The sequence below is a fragment of the Anastrepha obliqua genome, chromosome 1, assembly GCF_027943255.1.
Source record: "Anastrepha obliqua isolate idAnaObli1 chromosome 1, idAnaObli1_1.0, whole genome shotgun sequence".
Classification (NCBI taxonomy): Eukaryota; Metazoa; Arthropoda; class Insecta; order Diptera; family Tephritidae; genus Anastrepha; species Anastrepha obliqua.
The window spans coordinates 14,683,734-14,700,043 of NC_072892.1; the positions used below are offsets into that span (position 1 = coordinate 14,683,734).

Consider the following 16,310-nt stretch of genomic DNA (forward strand, 5'->3'; position numbering starts at 1 on the left):
ATTGATTTTCCATCAAGACAATGCTCGGCCACATGTTGCAGTACCGGTCAAAAATTATTTGAAAAATGCCGGATGGGGAATTCTAGCTCACTCGCCTTATAGCCTAGACATAGCTGCTTTTGATTACCACTTGTTTCGGTCGATGCAGAATCACCTTTCTGGAATACGGTTCACCAATTTTGAAGGTATTAAAAAATGGCTTGATGACTTTCTCGGCGCAAAAGATGAGAAGTGTTTTTGCGATGGAGTCCATAAATTGCCTGAAAGATGGGAAAAAGTTGCCGCTTACGATGGACAAATTTTGAATAAAATATTATTTCACTTTTATACTTAAATACGAAATTAATTAGTTGTACTTCGTGCAAATATAATTGAAAAACACTGAAAATTGAATTTAACGGCTTGGATAGTTTGTCTTTTTGTTATTCTTCTTTGCGTTATTCGCTCATATTGATATATAATTTGGCAGAAATGACATTCTCTAACTGTTAAGTGTTGGTTAATATAAGTTTGTGAACCGCACCATCGTTAGTGCAAACGACAAATACTGTAGACAAAAATAACGAATCGTTTAGTGAATCGCTCTTCTGAAGTGCTCTGAATCTCGCGGGGGAACAGTAAAGCTAACTTGCGCCAGAAATGCGCTAAAACGCGACCCTGTGCGCGGTGTAATAATAAATTTTATTCTCAGCATTTTTCTACGTTTATGAGGAGCTAGAAGATTGGTGTGCTATAGATTATTATTAAAAGTAAAAGCCATTTTTTGAAAGAAAATATTCTGGAGTTGTGGGCAAATGGCACCAAATTTTCATAAATTATACAAAAAAATTGATTCCTAGTATGACAGAAAGGGTAGATGAATGAAGGAGAAAATGCAGAATATAATATTTTAGAAAATATATAAATTTGCAGCAAAGTTCTCAATAAAATTGGAAAGAAATAAGACTACAGTTTTTACTTCCGTTTAAGTTCTAGATGGGATGAGTGTTTGTAGTACTTTTTATCGCTCTTAATTTTTTGGACAGCTACTTGTGTATGCATGTATATACGAGTAACTGTATATTTATGTTATAAATACACTGAACGTATCTGAAGTAAAGCGCCTTCTTGCTAACTGAAAGTATTTTATTATATCTCCAAGGCGAAGCCTTGTGGGGTTGTTGACAACCACAAACATTATCTCAGAGACAAATAAAGATTTTTTTTTGCGAAACTGGTTGAAAAAGCAAAGTGTTCTATTTTGATATACAGTTTCGACATTAAAAATAGTAATTTTACACTTTTAAGCCGTTAAAAAACCTGATGCACTGGGCTATTCTGAGCTCAAATCCGAATGCATTGAGTGATTGGCCTTCAGAGAACTTTAGTTTTATAGTCTGGTATTTGGCTAAATTTTTATGTCGGCCTGGGTAATTCATATGCTTAGCAACTTTTTCAGTGTATAACCAGATTGAATTGCTGAATCATTTACTTATTTATTCACACATACTACAAACTATACAACTGTTCGTTGATGTGTATTCGTTGATCAAGCACTAGGCACAATTCTAACCAGATAAATTTTAACTGGAGATCTTTGCAATGCCTTTCTTTTTAAATAAACGTAAAATATTACTAGCTCGTCTCAGTCTCCACGCGTTACTCAACGCTACAACTTCGGTACGGCAAAGTGAGAATGGCACCAAATAACCAGAACTACAACGCGGATGAACTGGAGCCGCCAACGTGGTTGAATGATGAGTTCTTCAGCAAGGTGTTGCAAAATTTCGAAACTGATGCCAAGGATTTGCAACTAAAGAGCACTAAATTATCACCGGCCACACTCAAGGGGGATCACTATGCGAGTGTTATGTTTCGAGCAGCTATTGGGTATGAATGCGATGGTGTGGCGAAGATGAAAAAGATGATTATGAAGATAATGCCCAGTGAGGAGGGACACAAAAAGGAAATGTTTGCCGAATCGACTATATTTGAAACTGAAATTAGCATGTACACAGAGGTGATACCGCGCTTCGAGCAAATTTTGCGCGACATTGGCGAGGATACAGTGCTCAAAGCGCCGTAAGTGGAAAATTAAATAACATTTTTGTACTTCTGTAAATTTTTCCATGGATAATTGGATAATTTAGCAAAATAGTTACACTACATATGCACTACTACTATCCATTTTAGCATTCTCTACTATCAGCTGAGTCCTGAAAAGGTTATCATCTTCGAGGATATTGTGCCGCTGGGCTATGAGGTGGTGCGCGATCGTTACGCCAGCTATGAAGAGCTTCGAGCCGCTTATGCCAAGTTGGCTAAATGGCATGCCATAAGCTATAAAATAAATTTGGAGGTGGGTGAACGCAAACACAAATTAATAGAGCAATTAAAAAAAAAAAGAAAAAACATTCAATATTAAGAGCACTTTTTCATTTAGGAGCCCGAATATTTCGAAAAGTTTCATCAGGGTCTACTATCCATACCGAAGATTGAGGACAATGAAGTTATGTCAGCCGGCATCGATCATTTGATCAAACAGATGAAGACAATGCCATCACTGCAGGAGTATGTACCGCATCTCGAACAAATCAAAGACGCTGTTTTTGCAGGCGCAATCGCTTCATTCAAGGAGTATCACAATGCACCAAAGGCGGATGCCTACTATGTGCTTTGCCATGGTGATTTTCATAACAAAAATATGATGTTCAAACATAATGCGGAAACGGGAAAATTTGAGGATGTTATGCTGCTGGATTATCAACTGTGTTATGTCGGTCCTTTAGTGAATGATTTAATTTACTCAATTTATATGCTCTTGAATTCGGATCAGCGTGAACACTTGGCGGAGTTCATCTACTTCTATTTAGAACAGTTCAAAGAAACGCTGCAGAAAATTGGTTTCGAAGGACCGATGCCGAAATTAATGAAGATCGCTGAGCAGCGAATGCAACACAAATATTGGGGTAAGTTAATTTAACTAAAATATTATTACAGAGGAAAGAATTCACTTCGATCTGAGGCTAAGCAGAAGTAAAGTGACTAAAGTTAGGTAGTGGCGTTGGTCTTAAAAACTCTTCGAATAAGGCATTGGAATGAAACAAAACAACTGAGAAAGGTCCTTTAATATACTTGTCATAAGCTGTATAAATTATAAAATGTAATATGAAAGAGAATGCGGCTGCACAGCTTTTCTTCGAACAAAGTTTTATTTTTAAAGGACCAACAGCACCTAGAATTTTTTTATATTTCTGCGAAAAAAAAAATTTTTTTTAAGATTTATTGGGAATATCTATGAAATCTTAGGATAAAATTTGTATAGATTTGTACGTAGATTTTTGCAAAATGACGCCTGTCGCTAAAATTTTAAAACTTAAAAAAAAACATGTTCCGAAAATTGCTTATGAGGCTAAGTCACATATACAAGGTTACTGGAAAGGCGCCATCGATATTTATCGGGGATTATCATATAGTTTATTTTTGATTAATTTAGTTATAGTATTATAGCTCTCTAGTTGAGCGTCTAATCCGCCTACGGGTTACTTCTTTAATTTAAATATTATACCTTTTTGGATAATTAAAAAAGGTATAAAAGATTTTAAAATAATTTTCAGAAAAGGTTCCATAAAAACTTTCTTTTTATTTAAATATGAAGTAAGAAAAGCTTGGTGAAAAGTCATAAATTCCTGGTTCAAACATTTTGATGATTTATAAAGGGTGATTTTTTAAGAGCTATAGGAAAGTTTTTCAAAAAAACACACGTAAAAGTCAGAAAAATGCATGCAATTTTTATTTAAATCGATAGTACAGTCCATATAATCTAATGTTTGAAGATTATTTCAAGCAAATGTTGACCGCGTCTGCGCTTCAAATGGTCCATCCGCTTAGTCCAATTTTGGCATACTCTTTCCAATGTTTCGGCCGGTATCTCACATATAAATGCTTTAATGTTGTCTTCCGATGCGTTAATTCAAGTAGGCTTGTCTGAACAGCCATGAGCTTTAACATAGCTCCACAAAAAATAATCTAAAGGCGTTATATCGCACGATCTGGGTGGCCAATTGACAGGTCCCGAACGTGAAATAAAATGTTCACCGAACTCGCCTCTCAACAAGTCCATTGTTACGCGTGCTGTGTGGCATGTGGCACCGTCTTGCTGAAACCACATGTCATGCAAGTTAAGCTCTTGCATTTTGGGCAAAAAAAGTTGGATATCATTTCACGGTAGCGCTCATCATTCACAGTTACGCTACGATTCACAGCATCTTTGAGAAGTACGGTCCAATGATACCGCCAGCCCATAAAGCACACCAAACTGTGACCTTTTCTGGATACATTGTTAGCTCTAGCAATTCTTCTGGCTGATCTTCACTCCAAAGTCGACAATTCTGCTTAATTACGTACCCATTGATCCAAAAATGAGCTTAGTCGCTGAACACAATTTTTCGATAAAAAGTGGATCTTCGGCCAACTTTCCAAGAGCCCATTCACCAAAAATTCTGCGTTGCGGTAGGTCGTTCGGCGTCAATTCTTGCACCAGCTGTATTTTGTAAGGCTTCACACCTATATCCTTTCGCAAAATTTGCCACGTTGTTGAGTAACAGAGGCCCAATTGTTGCGAACGGCGACGAATCGATAATTGATGGTCATCATTAACACTGGCCGATACAGCTGCGATATTTTCTTCAGTTCGCTCTCTACGTAAGCGTGTTGGTGGTTTGATGCCCAATAATGTAAATTTGATTCTAAATTTAGTCACAATAGCTCGAATAGCCGCTTCAGGGGGTCGATTAAACTGACCATAGAATGGAAGAAGCGCGCGATAAACTTTCTTAACAGAACACGCATTTTTATAATAAAATTCAATGATTTGCAAGGGTTGTTCGTTTGTAAGACTATTCATGGTTAAATTATAGACCAAACTGAAGATGTTCGACAGTGAAACAAAACACGAAACGTGCGTCAGCTGTTTAAACCAACTGTTTAAAAAGATAAAAGCTAAAAAATCACTCGTTATTGTCATATCAAATAATCAAATAAATCAGAAACAATTTAAATAATAATATTCTTCAGTGTCTAGGATGACTTTCCCGGTACTTAATTGTTGAAGTTCTCTAAGACGGGCTGTCTATTTGGAAGTATGTAAATATGGGTTTGATAAAATCTCATTGGAATCGATTCTTGAATTTAGGTTCAATAATTCTCGTCTCGCTTCTAACATCTTTTACTTGCGACGAATCAGTAAACCATATCTGGAAAGTTATATAACTTGCGCGTGCTGCTCCATCGTAACTTGCCTTTCTGTCGGGTCTTTCTATGGAGAGTTAGACCAAGCGAGTTTAAGTAGCGCAACAGACCGGGATTACAACCCTTTGTCTTTATGCAATATTTGCGCTCTCCATTTAAGGCAAGCGCAACAGCAGTAGGTCGAATTTGAGTCCGGCGAGTTCCCGAGTTACGGCAGCACCCTGAAATTTATGTAGCTGAGGCACTAACGCTTACTTTGCACCATCCTTCATGACAATTTAATCATTCACTCTTTATATTACATAATAAAAGTGATACCAGAATATTTTTAAGCACCGAAATTCTTTGGTCTGAGCGCAACGTTTCCGCTACGAAATGGCTTTGGATTTGGACTGGAATTAGAGCTCCTAACCATCACTGTGGGTGTATGTTTCACTCTTGAAAATTCGTTAGCAGAAATTGACTGGTGTCATTCTCTCGTACGCGTATAACTTTTCATCATTTGTCATGAAACTTCTATAGGGTGCGACATCTTTTATGTCGGTATGAAAACATCGAATAAATTTGAAAAAAAAAAATAACTGATTTGTATAACTGAAGTATTTTTATTTGGTTTGGTTACTTACCATTTATTAAAACTAATATATTTTTTGAATACAATATCAATCAAGTGGCCACCTTTATTAACAACCATAAACTGCGATCTTTTTTCTGCGTTTGTGCTCACCTTGTCAAGCATTTCGGGTTTCGTCGTTTTCGGCTGAATGTTTGCCTCAAGCTGGTCAATAGTCTGCGGCTTGTTGGCGTAAACCTTACTTTTCAGATAACCCCACAAAAAGAAGTCCGTGGGGGTTAAGTCAGGTGATCTGGGGGCCCAATCGATGTCGCCTTTTTTTGACACTAGACGTCCCGGAGATTTTCCGTTGCAGAAATCCAATCGTTGCATTCGCAGTGTGGCATGGCACACCGTCTTGTTGAAACAGTAACAGTCTAATCCTTTCTCATGCATTTGCGGGCAGACATAAAGAGCCAACATCCATCGATATAGGTTTCCATCGACCGTTTCGTTTTCTCGGTAAAAATATGGCCCAATGATGATTTTGGCGCAAATGCTGGCCCAAACAGTTACTTTCCGGTCATGCAATGTCGTTTCATGGATCTCGTGTGGATTCTCAGTTCCCCAAATGCGGCAATTTTGTTTATTCACGCTGCCAGAGAGGTTAAAATGCGCCTCGTCAGTCATTAAAATTTGCTTCCAAAAATTGGGTTCAGTGTCAACCATTCGAGCGACTGTTTGCCCGTATTCTAAGCGACATGAATGGTCTGTGGGCAATATTCTTTGTGTTAATTGAACTTTATACGGAAACAAATTCAAATCCTTTAAAATGCGCCGCATTGTGGTTTCACTGACGCCAAAATGCTGAGCGCGACAACAATACGACACTGTTGGCTCCTGGGCAACCTGGGAATGCGTCTCTACCATTCGGAATTCGGAGCCTCGGTGAAAGATCAAAATGAAGAAAGAGTTTTTTCTAATAACGGTCGCCCCTCGGCAGGCAATGGCAAATCTCCAAGTGTTTTTCTGCCATGAAAAAGCTACTCATAAAAAAATATGTGCCGCTAGGCGTCGGCTTAAAGCTGTAGGTCCCTGCATTCTTGGAACAAACATCGAGACGCATTAGGAGGAGGTCGTCTAAACACCCAAAAAGGGCGTAAGCGCTAATTATATATATATATCGTATTTCATAACACATCGTAACAGCTGCTTATTCTGTCCAATTACAATTAATTTCTTTCATTTCTATTTACAGAACTTTTCCTTCTTACCACTTTTCTTCCCGCTTGGTTGGCTTTCCGCGGAGGTGATATTGGTGCTGACGATATAATGACATCCGAAGATGCTCGAAATGAAATGTATGCCAACAAAGAGTTCCATGACGAGTTGACAAAACTTCTGCCACAGTATTTGCATTTAGGTTATTTTGAAAAGGATTAGTTTTTGCTATTTTAAAATCTAGGATAGTTTGTAATCAAAAGTTGCAGGAAATAAGAAAGTAAATGATCTTAAATATAAAATCAAGTTAGAGAATTAAAATAAATATAATAAATATAAATAAAAGCTACAAATAAAATAAGGCCACATGCCGGCTTATCTTATTAACTCGGTATTATTTATTTCGTTATTTTCCCTGATTTTTATTAAGATTATTTAAAATGAAGAAGTCAATCTATATTTTTCAAAATTGGAATACAGTTTATTTATACTTTAAAATAATATAGAATTTCTTTTCTTTATGTTAATCATTAAAAATGGCGGATGTACACTCAATTCTTACAGGAAGGTCGCAGCGGGGCTTCTCAATCGGCGAGCATTGTAGTATCGGCGTCAGTGACCTGAATACAAACAAACAAAATTTTGTTTGTTTATTAATGTCACAATTTCTATATGAATTAACAATAAATGAAAAAAAAAATTCGCGAAATAAAATGCTTAAAAAAAAATGAATTTTGGGGCGAATTTTTCTACTATGTATTTTTACTCCGAAAAAATAATTTTTTTGAAAAATGTTCGAATTGTAAATTCACATAGAAAGTAATATCATAAAAAGAAGTGTGCAAAATTTCAGGGAGGTCGGTCAATAACTTTTCGAGTTATCGTGCACGCCAATTCGAAAAATATAGTTTTGAGAAAAAGGTGTCTAAAGTCGGCAACGTAACTATACCTCTCCCAGCGCTCGAGCGCAAAGAATAGAGTCGTCACTGTTGACGATTTTTAATATAAGAAATACATAAGTTTACGTTCTAAAAATTTTTTGTCATATTCTTAAAGGATTATATCAACATTTTATAAAAAAAAGAAACAATTTTTTTTCGAAATTTTACAGGTATCTGTCCCCTTAATTGATTAGAGTCTGATCAGAGAGCTTTTCTGCGTTTTGCTTTGTAGTCGATGAAATGCGTTGATTCCATTCCGTCTTATTGGTTTCGTTGCTTATTAATAAATCGAATTTCCTTAGAGTTAGGCGTGTTCTCTCTTTTCGATATTTGTGCGAGCTCAATAGACTGCCCGTATCTGCTGAATAAAAATAATTTTAATGCTCCCTCACGCATTTTTCATTGTAATCAATTGGTTTTTGGAGGTACTGCTAGAACTGTTTATGGATTGAGTGTTCTTTTTAGAAGGACTCTAACTCGATTTAATGCTTATTCTTCTTCCTTAGTCTTTGATTTCTCTTACTCTAAATTTACTTTTAAGAACTTACTTATAAGAATCTTGTCATAAGATCTTAATTTCTAGCTAACTATGTAATAGCCTGTAAACCTTTTGTTTGTTGATTAAATACATTAATAAATAAAATAAATTACAGTACTTGACTACAGTGACCGACAAAAGTCTACATACACCCCCCATTTCCACTGAATTGAAAGTTCAAAAACTTTACTGAAAAATTTGCTTACAGAGTTTTATTTCAATATTGCTTCTTAGTATTTAGTTCGTCCACCATTAGCTTCAATTGCCGTCGTGGCATCGAGGTGACTAAATTTGTTAACTCTGCAGAAGTTATATTGTTCCAAGCTTCTATTAGTCGTTCTTTGAGTATTGAAGCGCTTGAAATCGGATTTTTTCTAATTTTTCAATCTAAATTTTCCCAGACATGTTCAAAAATATTCAAATTTGGGGCTTGCAGTAGTGCATTTAATTGCCTTGGAGCATGGTAAAGCAACCTTCACAATGTGTGCTGTGTGCTGTTGATCGTTATCCTGTTGAAAGACCCAACCTGGAAGATTTCAGATTGACTTCCAATAGTGATTTGTATTTATAGCGATCCATATTATGTGTATATATATATATAATTGGCACGTACACCCTTTTTGGGTGTTTGGCCGAGCTCCTCCTGCTATTTGTAGTGTGCGTCTTGATGTTGTTCCGCAAATGTAGGTCCCAGTTTCAAGCCGACTCCGAACGGCAAATATTTTTTTATGAGGCATGAATTACACTCGGAGTGTTTCACCGAGATTCGAACCTACGTTCTCTCTGTGAATTCCGAATGGTAGTCACTCACCAACCCATTCGGCTACGGCGGCCGCGATCCATATTACCTACAATAAATACTAATCTTCCAACTCCAGATGCAGCAACAGCTCCCCAAGCCATTACATTGCCGCCACCATGCTCCTCTGTTGATACCAAATTCTTCGGACTCAGTGCAGTATTTTTTTTCCTCCACACTTTTGCTCTTCCATCGCTGCCGAATATATTAAACTTCGACTCATCTTTCCCCTTTTCCCTGTGTGCTTTGGCGAACTCCAAGCGAAGTTTACGATTTTTGTCAGAAATGAGAGGCTTTTTTCGTGGTGTTCTGCTATGAAAGCCGTTTTTGTTCAGAGCTCTTTGAATTGTTCTTGGATGAACACACTTGTTGGATGAGCTTGCTATATCCTCGGCCAATTTTGGAGCAGAAACTTTTGGATTTTTGTCCACTTCTTTTAGAATCAAGCTGACGTCTCTGCGAGATAGTTTGCTCGGGTGGCCACTGCGCAGCTTATTTTCGGTGGAACCACTATTTTTAAAGTTTTTTACAATGATCTAGACTGTTGCACGACTTAAGTTTAAGATTTTTGAAATTTCGCCATATGAATATTTTCTTTCCTGTGCTGAATAACTACATTTCTAACGTCAAATGATATTCGATTTTCGAGGAGCCATTGTAGATGCTTAAGTATTCAAATTGCAACTAAAACGGTATTTTACCGTTATCACAGCATAGGATATCAGAGTACAAGCTAGAAAACCGGTTCGGTGTTTACACTTTTGTCAACGCTTTTTTTGCGTTTTTTTAGCAAAACTGTGTTGTTTTATGTTAAAGAATGGATTTGTTTTCATTATGTCGATTAGAAAAAGATTTCAAATTAAACTGCATAAACACATTTTTAAGCAAAGTGTTTGTACTTTGAAAAAAAGCGAAAAGGAGGGGTGTATGTAGACTTCTGTCGGCCACTGTACATAAAAATTCGGATTTTTATGTGATTTGCAGTAACGTAGAAACGACGGTGATGGTACACCAAGTCATACGCCTCAGCCTTGGTTGAGCGAAAGATCCCTAGCCTGCCCAATGAAAAATAAAAGTTTATTGCTAGATTAACTCGTACGGCTTACGAGGAAATAAAAGCTACTGAATTGTTTGCAGAATTTGTCCAACTCCAAAAAATAGCAACTTGTTCCTGCAATTACCTTCTCATTTGAATAAAATCTTTTTCCCACCAGCCATTTCTTTAAATTGGGGAGTAAGTAGTAGTCCAGAGGATTCGAGGAGAGCCAAGTCTGGAAAATAGTGGTGACGTGAAACGTGTTGGAACCCAATTTCTATTAATTTTGCGACCACAACTGCTGAGGCGTGAAGTTTCACACACGAAATTCTTTTTTGTCCCTTTTTTTAATTCACTCGACTTCCTCGATTAAAACGAATGCCAAATACAAAGAAACAGACCGCTCTAGCTGAAACTTGGTGTGTGTTCTTCGATGAGATGCCACTAACTAAACATAACCTCGACATGCGGGTGTAGTGCCATTTCTCTCACTTTGTACCAGTTTTTCAAACGAACTTCGTAGGAGTTTTGATATGCAGATGGGGAAGTATTTTGCTTGGTTTAAATAAAATATACTTGAAAGCCTTTCTTACGATATAAACTCGGAAAACAGTCCAAGTGCATAGACCTAACCGATGCATTTGAAAACGTAATTGATTGGAACCTGTTAGTTAACCAATGAGCAACCATACATCGCATGTTTTTTGGTTGCATGAGAACTATCGATATCATAACTATCGTTTGGCAGCTGAGAATGGCAAAGTGTGTTGATATTTCTATTCAGCAAAATTGTGTTTTAATTTTTTGTGTTATAATTTCAAGTTCTGAAGCTCTTAAGAAAACCCCCACTAACCAGTTAATGACCTTTCCTTAGATGGATAACCAAATGGCTTCATTTATATTGGTACACCTTTGGCTGCGCAGTATTCATTCGACACTAAGTTTACCCACTAATTAATTATCTGTCTACAAAAATGGTCAGAAAATGGTTGCGGGTTCGAAAAAATACTTTGCTATCCTCATATTTTCAGCTCGCCGGCGAACTGCTTGCCTTCGACCAGCTGCAAACACAGCATAAGTCTGGTTTTTACTGCTTAGAGCTGAAGTGTCTTTCCCCTTAAAATTTAAAGAAATAATAAAGTTCCTAAAATTTTTTCTTATATTAAAAATTACACTGTACAACATTTTTGAAGTCATCGAATGTGCACTCCGTTTTGACTTCCGTTTCTGAGAGTACTTGTCACAACTAACAAAATTGCACTTGGGTTTTTTTGTATTAGCTCGGATTCCAATTTTATAGTGTTTTGAATATATTTTATCTAAAACTTTATTTTGAGCACTTTCTTCAATGAAAATGTAATTTTTCTCACTTCTATATCGCTTAAACCGATTGCAATTTTATTTTCCTTTCTTCAACATAAATGTAGGTAGAGACTACAAAAAAATCTGTTAAAAAAACTACATCAAATGCCTTAAAAATGAAAAAGTAGAGAGAAGTTAATGTCTATATAATAGTCTAAGCAATCAAAATTTTCTTTTTTCTTTTAAATATTGTAAAAATGATTTGTATCAACAAAAATTAGTGTATTTAAACAGTGCTAATGTGTATCCAGACTACTATTTTAGTGTGAATACTTTTAAAGAATTTCGAATTAAAAACAATATTTAAGGAATTTAGTCAAATTAAACATTTTTGACGATAGATGTTATCAAATTTTTCATTCGGTTTTACTATTACTATTACTATTAATATACTACTCAACGCTCTTTAATCATCAACAAATATTTACTCTTTAATTTTAAAGTTTATTATTTCATCTTATAATAAAAAGTTTCCATTTATTTTACTACTATTTTATATTTAAAATTTAAGATGTTACTTTGTGAAAAACACAATGTTAGTCAGCGTCCATTGAAAGCGAAGTGGACCTTCTCGATTTTTTCACTGGTCGTTCACATTGATGGTCTGAATCTGCTTCTTCATCTAAAGTTGATAAAACATTTAAGGGCATATTTCTTTCATCATGTCCTTCAAATCTAGTGTCTTCGGTACCTTTATCTTCATATTGAGATACCTTATGACTCCACCAACACACTTCAGCAAGTAATGCATCCAGTCTTTTTCCTTTGTAGCGTTTTTCCATTGGCATGGTAACTTGATGAAAACGTTCTCCTTGTTCGTCTGATTCAGTAGGCAACTGTTTTAAGAACTCATTGAGGTGATGATGCAGAAAATGTAATTTCAATGTCATGGATGCTTTGATTTCATGAAAATAATGGAGCATTGTTTTCACCAATTCCTGTGCCTTGTCTTGCTGTACACGATTTTTTCCTAAAAGTTTTTTAAACGTGAGTAAATAAGGAAATATATGAAAAATATTCAAAAGAGCAATCATACCGTTTTTAATTTTTTCCTTGCTTAGTTTCGGAAAGATGTTTTTTAGGCATTCAAAGACTTCATCACTATGTTTGACGGCCACTTCGATTAATTTCTTAGCAATTCCCAATTTTATATGGAGTGGTGGCAATAGTATATCATCAATATTTGTTATTAAAGGTTTATTGAATAAATTTAGCCGTTTTTCGTTTTCAGAAGTTCTTTTTATCCAGTGTTTACATTGATATTGATCGATTTTGCTTCGCGAATCCCAATTACAAAGGAAGCAAAAATATTTTGGAAAACCACCCTTAGAAATAACACCTTGCAAAATGTTTACTACTTTTAAGTCACAGCATATTTTCCATTTGTGTTCATTATATTTAATTTTCTCTAATATATCATTTAGCGTTTCATACGTCTCGTGCATATTTGTACCCAATGCTAATGGAATGGACGGTTTTTTGTTAGTTTTGTGCAACAACACAACCTTTAAACTTGAAACTGAGCCGTCTATGAATAATCGCCAGTCGCCAGCGACATACTGCATTCCCAGTTTATTCACTAGACCTACAATATCATTGCAGTAAGTAAATGTATTTTTGTCATCAATGGTATACAAATCCTGAAATTCAACTTGACGTTTCCGATAAGCCGTGGCACTAACATCCTGCTTTGTGAGTTTCCTACTTTTCAAAAATGAGGTCAACATTTCAGAATTCCGTTGTGATAAATCAAGCTTTGCCACAATATAATCCATTTCGTCTTGCGATAAAGGTTTTGGTTGATCATCTTCTAAATTTGGTAACCAATCGGGGTCTTGAAAATTTGATGCATTTGTTAAACTGTTTGTTGTCATCCAAGCAGACAAAGTATCCAGACTTGGAGCTTTAGGGGGTTCGAACTCAGCAGACAGTGACACTGGAAGGGAAGCAGTGAGAGCAGCAATATATTTTTTGTTTCTTAACTTTTTGTTATTATTCCCAGCAGAGAAATTGATACACGCATAGCATCTGGATTCTTCATGCCCGTTTGAGTCTTTTACCCAGATTACGGGCTTGGAAAACTGCAACTTTGCTCTTCGTCCATGTAACCAATGTAAAAGATTGCTATAGCAAACATTACATACTGTATTTGGCGTAAAATCTTCACCACTTGTATCAAATTCATCGAAATATTTCGTATAGGCCAACTTAAATTCTTGAGAAAACAAATTTTTTCGGTCTTTTCCTTCAATTTTAGGCACTATATGACCACACACATAACAGAATTCATTTATTTTCGGGCACTTGTTATTTTCCATTTTCACAATAGAATTTCTTAATAATACTAAGTACTAATACAAGTGCACTAAGTACAGAAAAAAGATGTTAAAAAAAAAGACGAAAAAAATATCTTAGTCGATGAGTTGCAAATTTTTTCTCTCCTTTCACTAGAGCAGTAAACAAACCGTTCCGAAAAGCTCTTTTCGTACGTGATGAACACTGTACGTACTGTACTTTATGTAGCAACTACTTATAATAACGAACTCAACTGCTTGGTAACAAAAGCACGGGAAACATTAATGACAAAAGGTTCGAAAATTGTTAATTTCTCGATATTTGTGCAATTTTAAAGCATTAGATACAGCTTCAGCAAACAACTTGTTCGACACTTTGCCTCCTCAAAGAGAAAACATTGTGATGGTGTCAATTTTTGATTTTCCAAAAATAGTTTGAATCAAATCCTTCTTATCTAAAAATGATGTTTACGAAGTTTTAAGCAAATTTGTGTGTGTGTGTGTGTGTTTGTGTGTGACACTTTTTACTAAACCAAATATTTAGAAAACGATTTCAATGAAATTTTGTCAGAGTTATTGCCCTCAAAAAAATCTAGAACCGAAAACAGGAATTTTAAGAAATACTAAATCAACAAATTGTGAGCAGATTTTTGTCTCAAAAATAATTTTTGTCTTAAAAATAAGTTTTCTGTAAATTCTTTATTTATTCTAAAAAAAATTTTAATTAGTAAGTCAAAAAATTAAATTCCTTGAATAGAAACGAATCGATTGACTTATATAAAGTGTATATTTTACCAAGAACTGATAGAGTAAACTACAATTTTTTATTATTTTTGACATTTAAAATTTGATTCTCAAATAATTATCCACTAGTATTTCCTTTATTTTTTACGCACATTTATGCTGAAGACAAGAAAATAACTTCCAATCATTTTACGATATATAGATGTGAGAAGAATTACGTTTTCTTTAAAAGAAAGACTGCTCAAAATCAAGTTTCAGAGGAAATATTCATGACGCAATAAAATTAGAATCCGAGCTAATCTAGAAAAACCCAAATGAGATTTTGCTAGCTTCGATAAGTACTTTCAGAAACTGAAGTCAAAATGGAGTGCACATTTTATGTGTTGCACTGTGTTATTTAATCGGGGAAGGGCATTTTTGTTTCTTGCTCGTTTGTATGAAGAATCTCAGAAGGTCACTTGGATATATGAAAAAAAATTGCCAATGTACCATCTCATATTCTCGGTACGTATATATCTTCTATTAGCATATTTAGAATCTCATTTTGTTTGGTAAATATTTCAGTTTTATTAGCAAAAACGCTACCTTGGTTGACTCATTGCAAAAGTTTTGCTTTCATGAGAATTGGGAGTTTTTTTGTTAAAAAAAACATTGCAAATAAATTTATATCTATGTAGTGTTGCACTTCATTAGCCAAGATTCAATACAAAAATAAAGCAATAAAATGCAAATCACAAATAAATATGTATGTATGTAAGCTAGTGGGAGTTACAAATTACGCAGAAGGACACTGTCTAGTCAGGCCGGCCCAATGGCCGCAGGCGCTCGACTCGTTTGTAATAAAAGTCAAAATGAGTCAGACTAAATAAAAACGTGTACAGAGGTTTCTTTAGCAGAAGTAGCAAAATATGAAATTTAAGTGACAAAAAAGTTGCTTGCAGCTAAGCTTTTTTATTATGTGGCCTGAGCTATCATCCGGCCATTATTTGAATGGTAAACCACAGTTGATGAACTATTTTAGGCAAAATTATCAAACATTTTTTCTGATCAAATTTTCTTTGTGAACTTTGGAGGGAATTTGTACGCACGGGTTTCGTAAGTCTGAGGAAAACAAAAAATTGCCCCACCCGCTAGTGAATTAAGTGAAAATTGTGTAATATATCTAAAAACTGCGCACATTAAAATTTATTTTCCCAAAAAAAAAAAAATGAGAGAATGACTTAAAGTAGAATAAATTCTCAGCAAATTTTAGGAAAAAATAGAATTATCGCCCCAACGTAAATTTACAAATACACTGAGCATAAAAAATTTGGATAAATGAGAGGGCAGATAATGACTTTGACTACCACCTGTGTGTTTTCTTTTGTAATTGTAACCCCTTTTTTAACCCATTTCAGCAACTTTTGTTGTCGCATAATGCTTGCCTCTTCCCTTGGCAGCTATTTCTCGTTCTATTTATGCTGTATCTCATTTTATATGTACGTCCACTCATAAATGAATTATGAAAATTAATAAAATGCTAAGAAAACACTCTCGAGAGCAATTAGATGAAAAAAAATGTGTTTACCACACAGCACTCTCCAAGTGGCTACC

General features: G+C 35.3%; 1 protein-coding gene across 1 annotated transcript; it reads left to right on the forward strand.

Annotated features, from left to right (window-relative positions):
* Positions 1 to 1,612: 1,612 nt before the first annotated feature.
* LOC129248247 (uncharacterized) lies at positions 1,613 to 7,309 on the forward strand. The gene is made up of 4 exons (XM_054887727.1): positions 1,613 to 2,061; positions 2,173 to 2,338; positions 2,423 to 2,948; positions 7,041 to 7,309. The coding sequence occupies exons 1-4, from the start codon at positions 1,676 to 1,678 to the stop codon at positions 7,223 to 7,225; spliced, it is 1,263 nt and encodes a 420-aa protein (XP_054743702.1). The 5' UTR covers positions 1,613 to 1,675; the 3' UTR covers positions 7,226 to 7,309.
* The last annotated feature ends 9,001 nt before the right edge of the window (positions 7,310 to 16,310 follow it).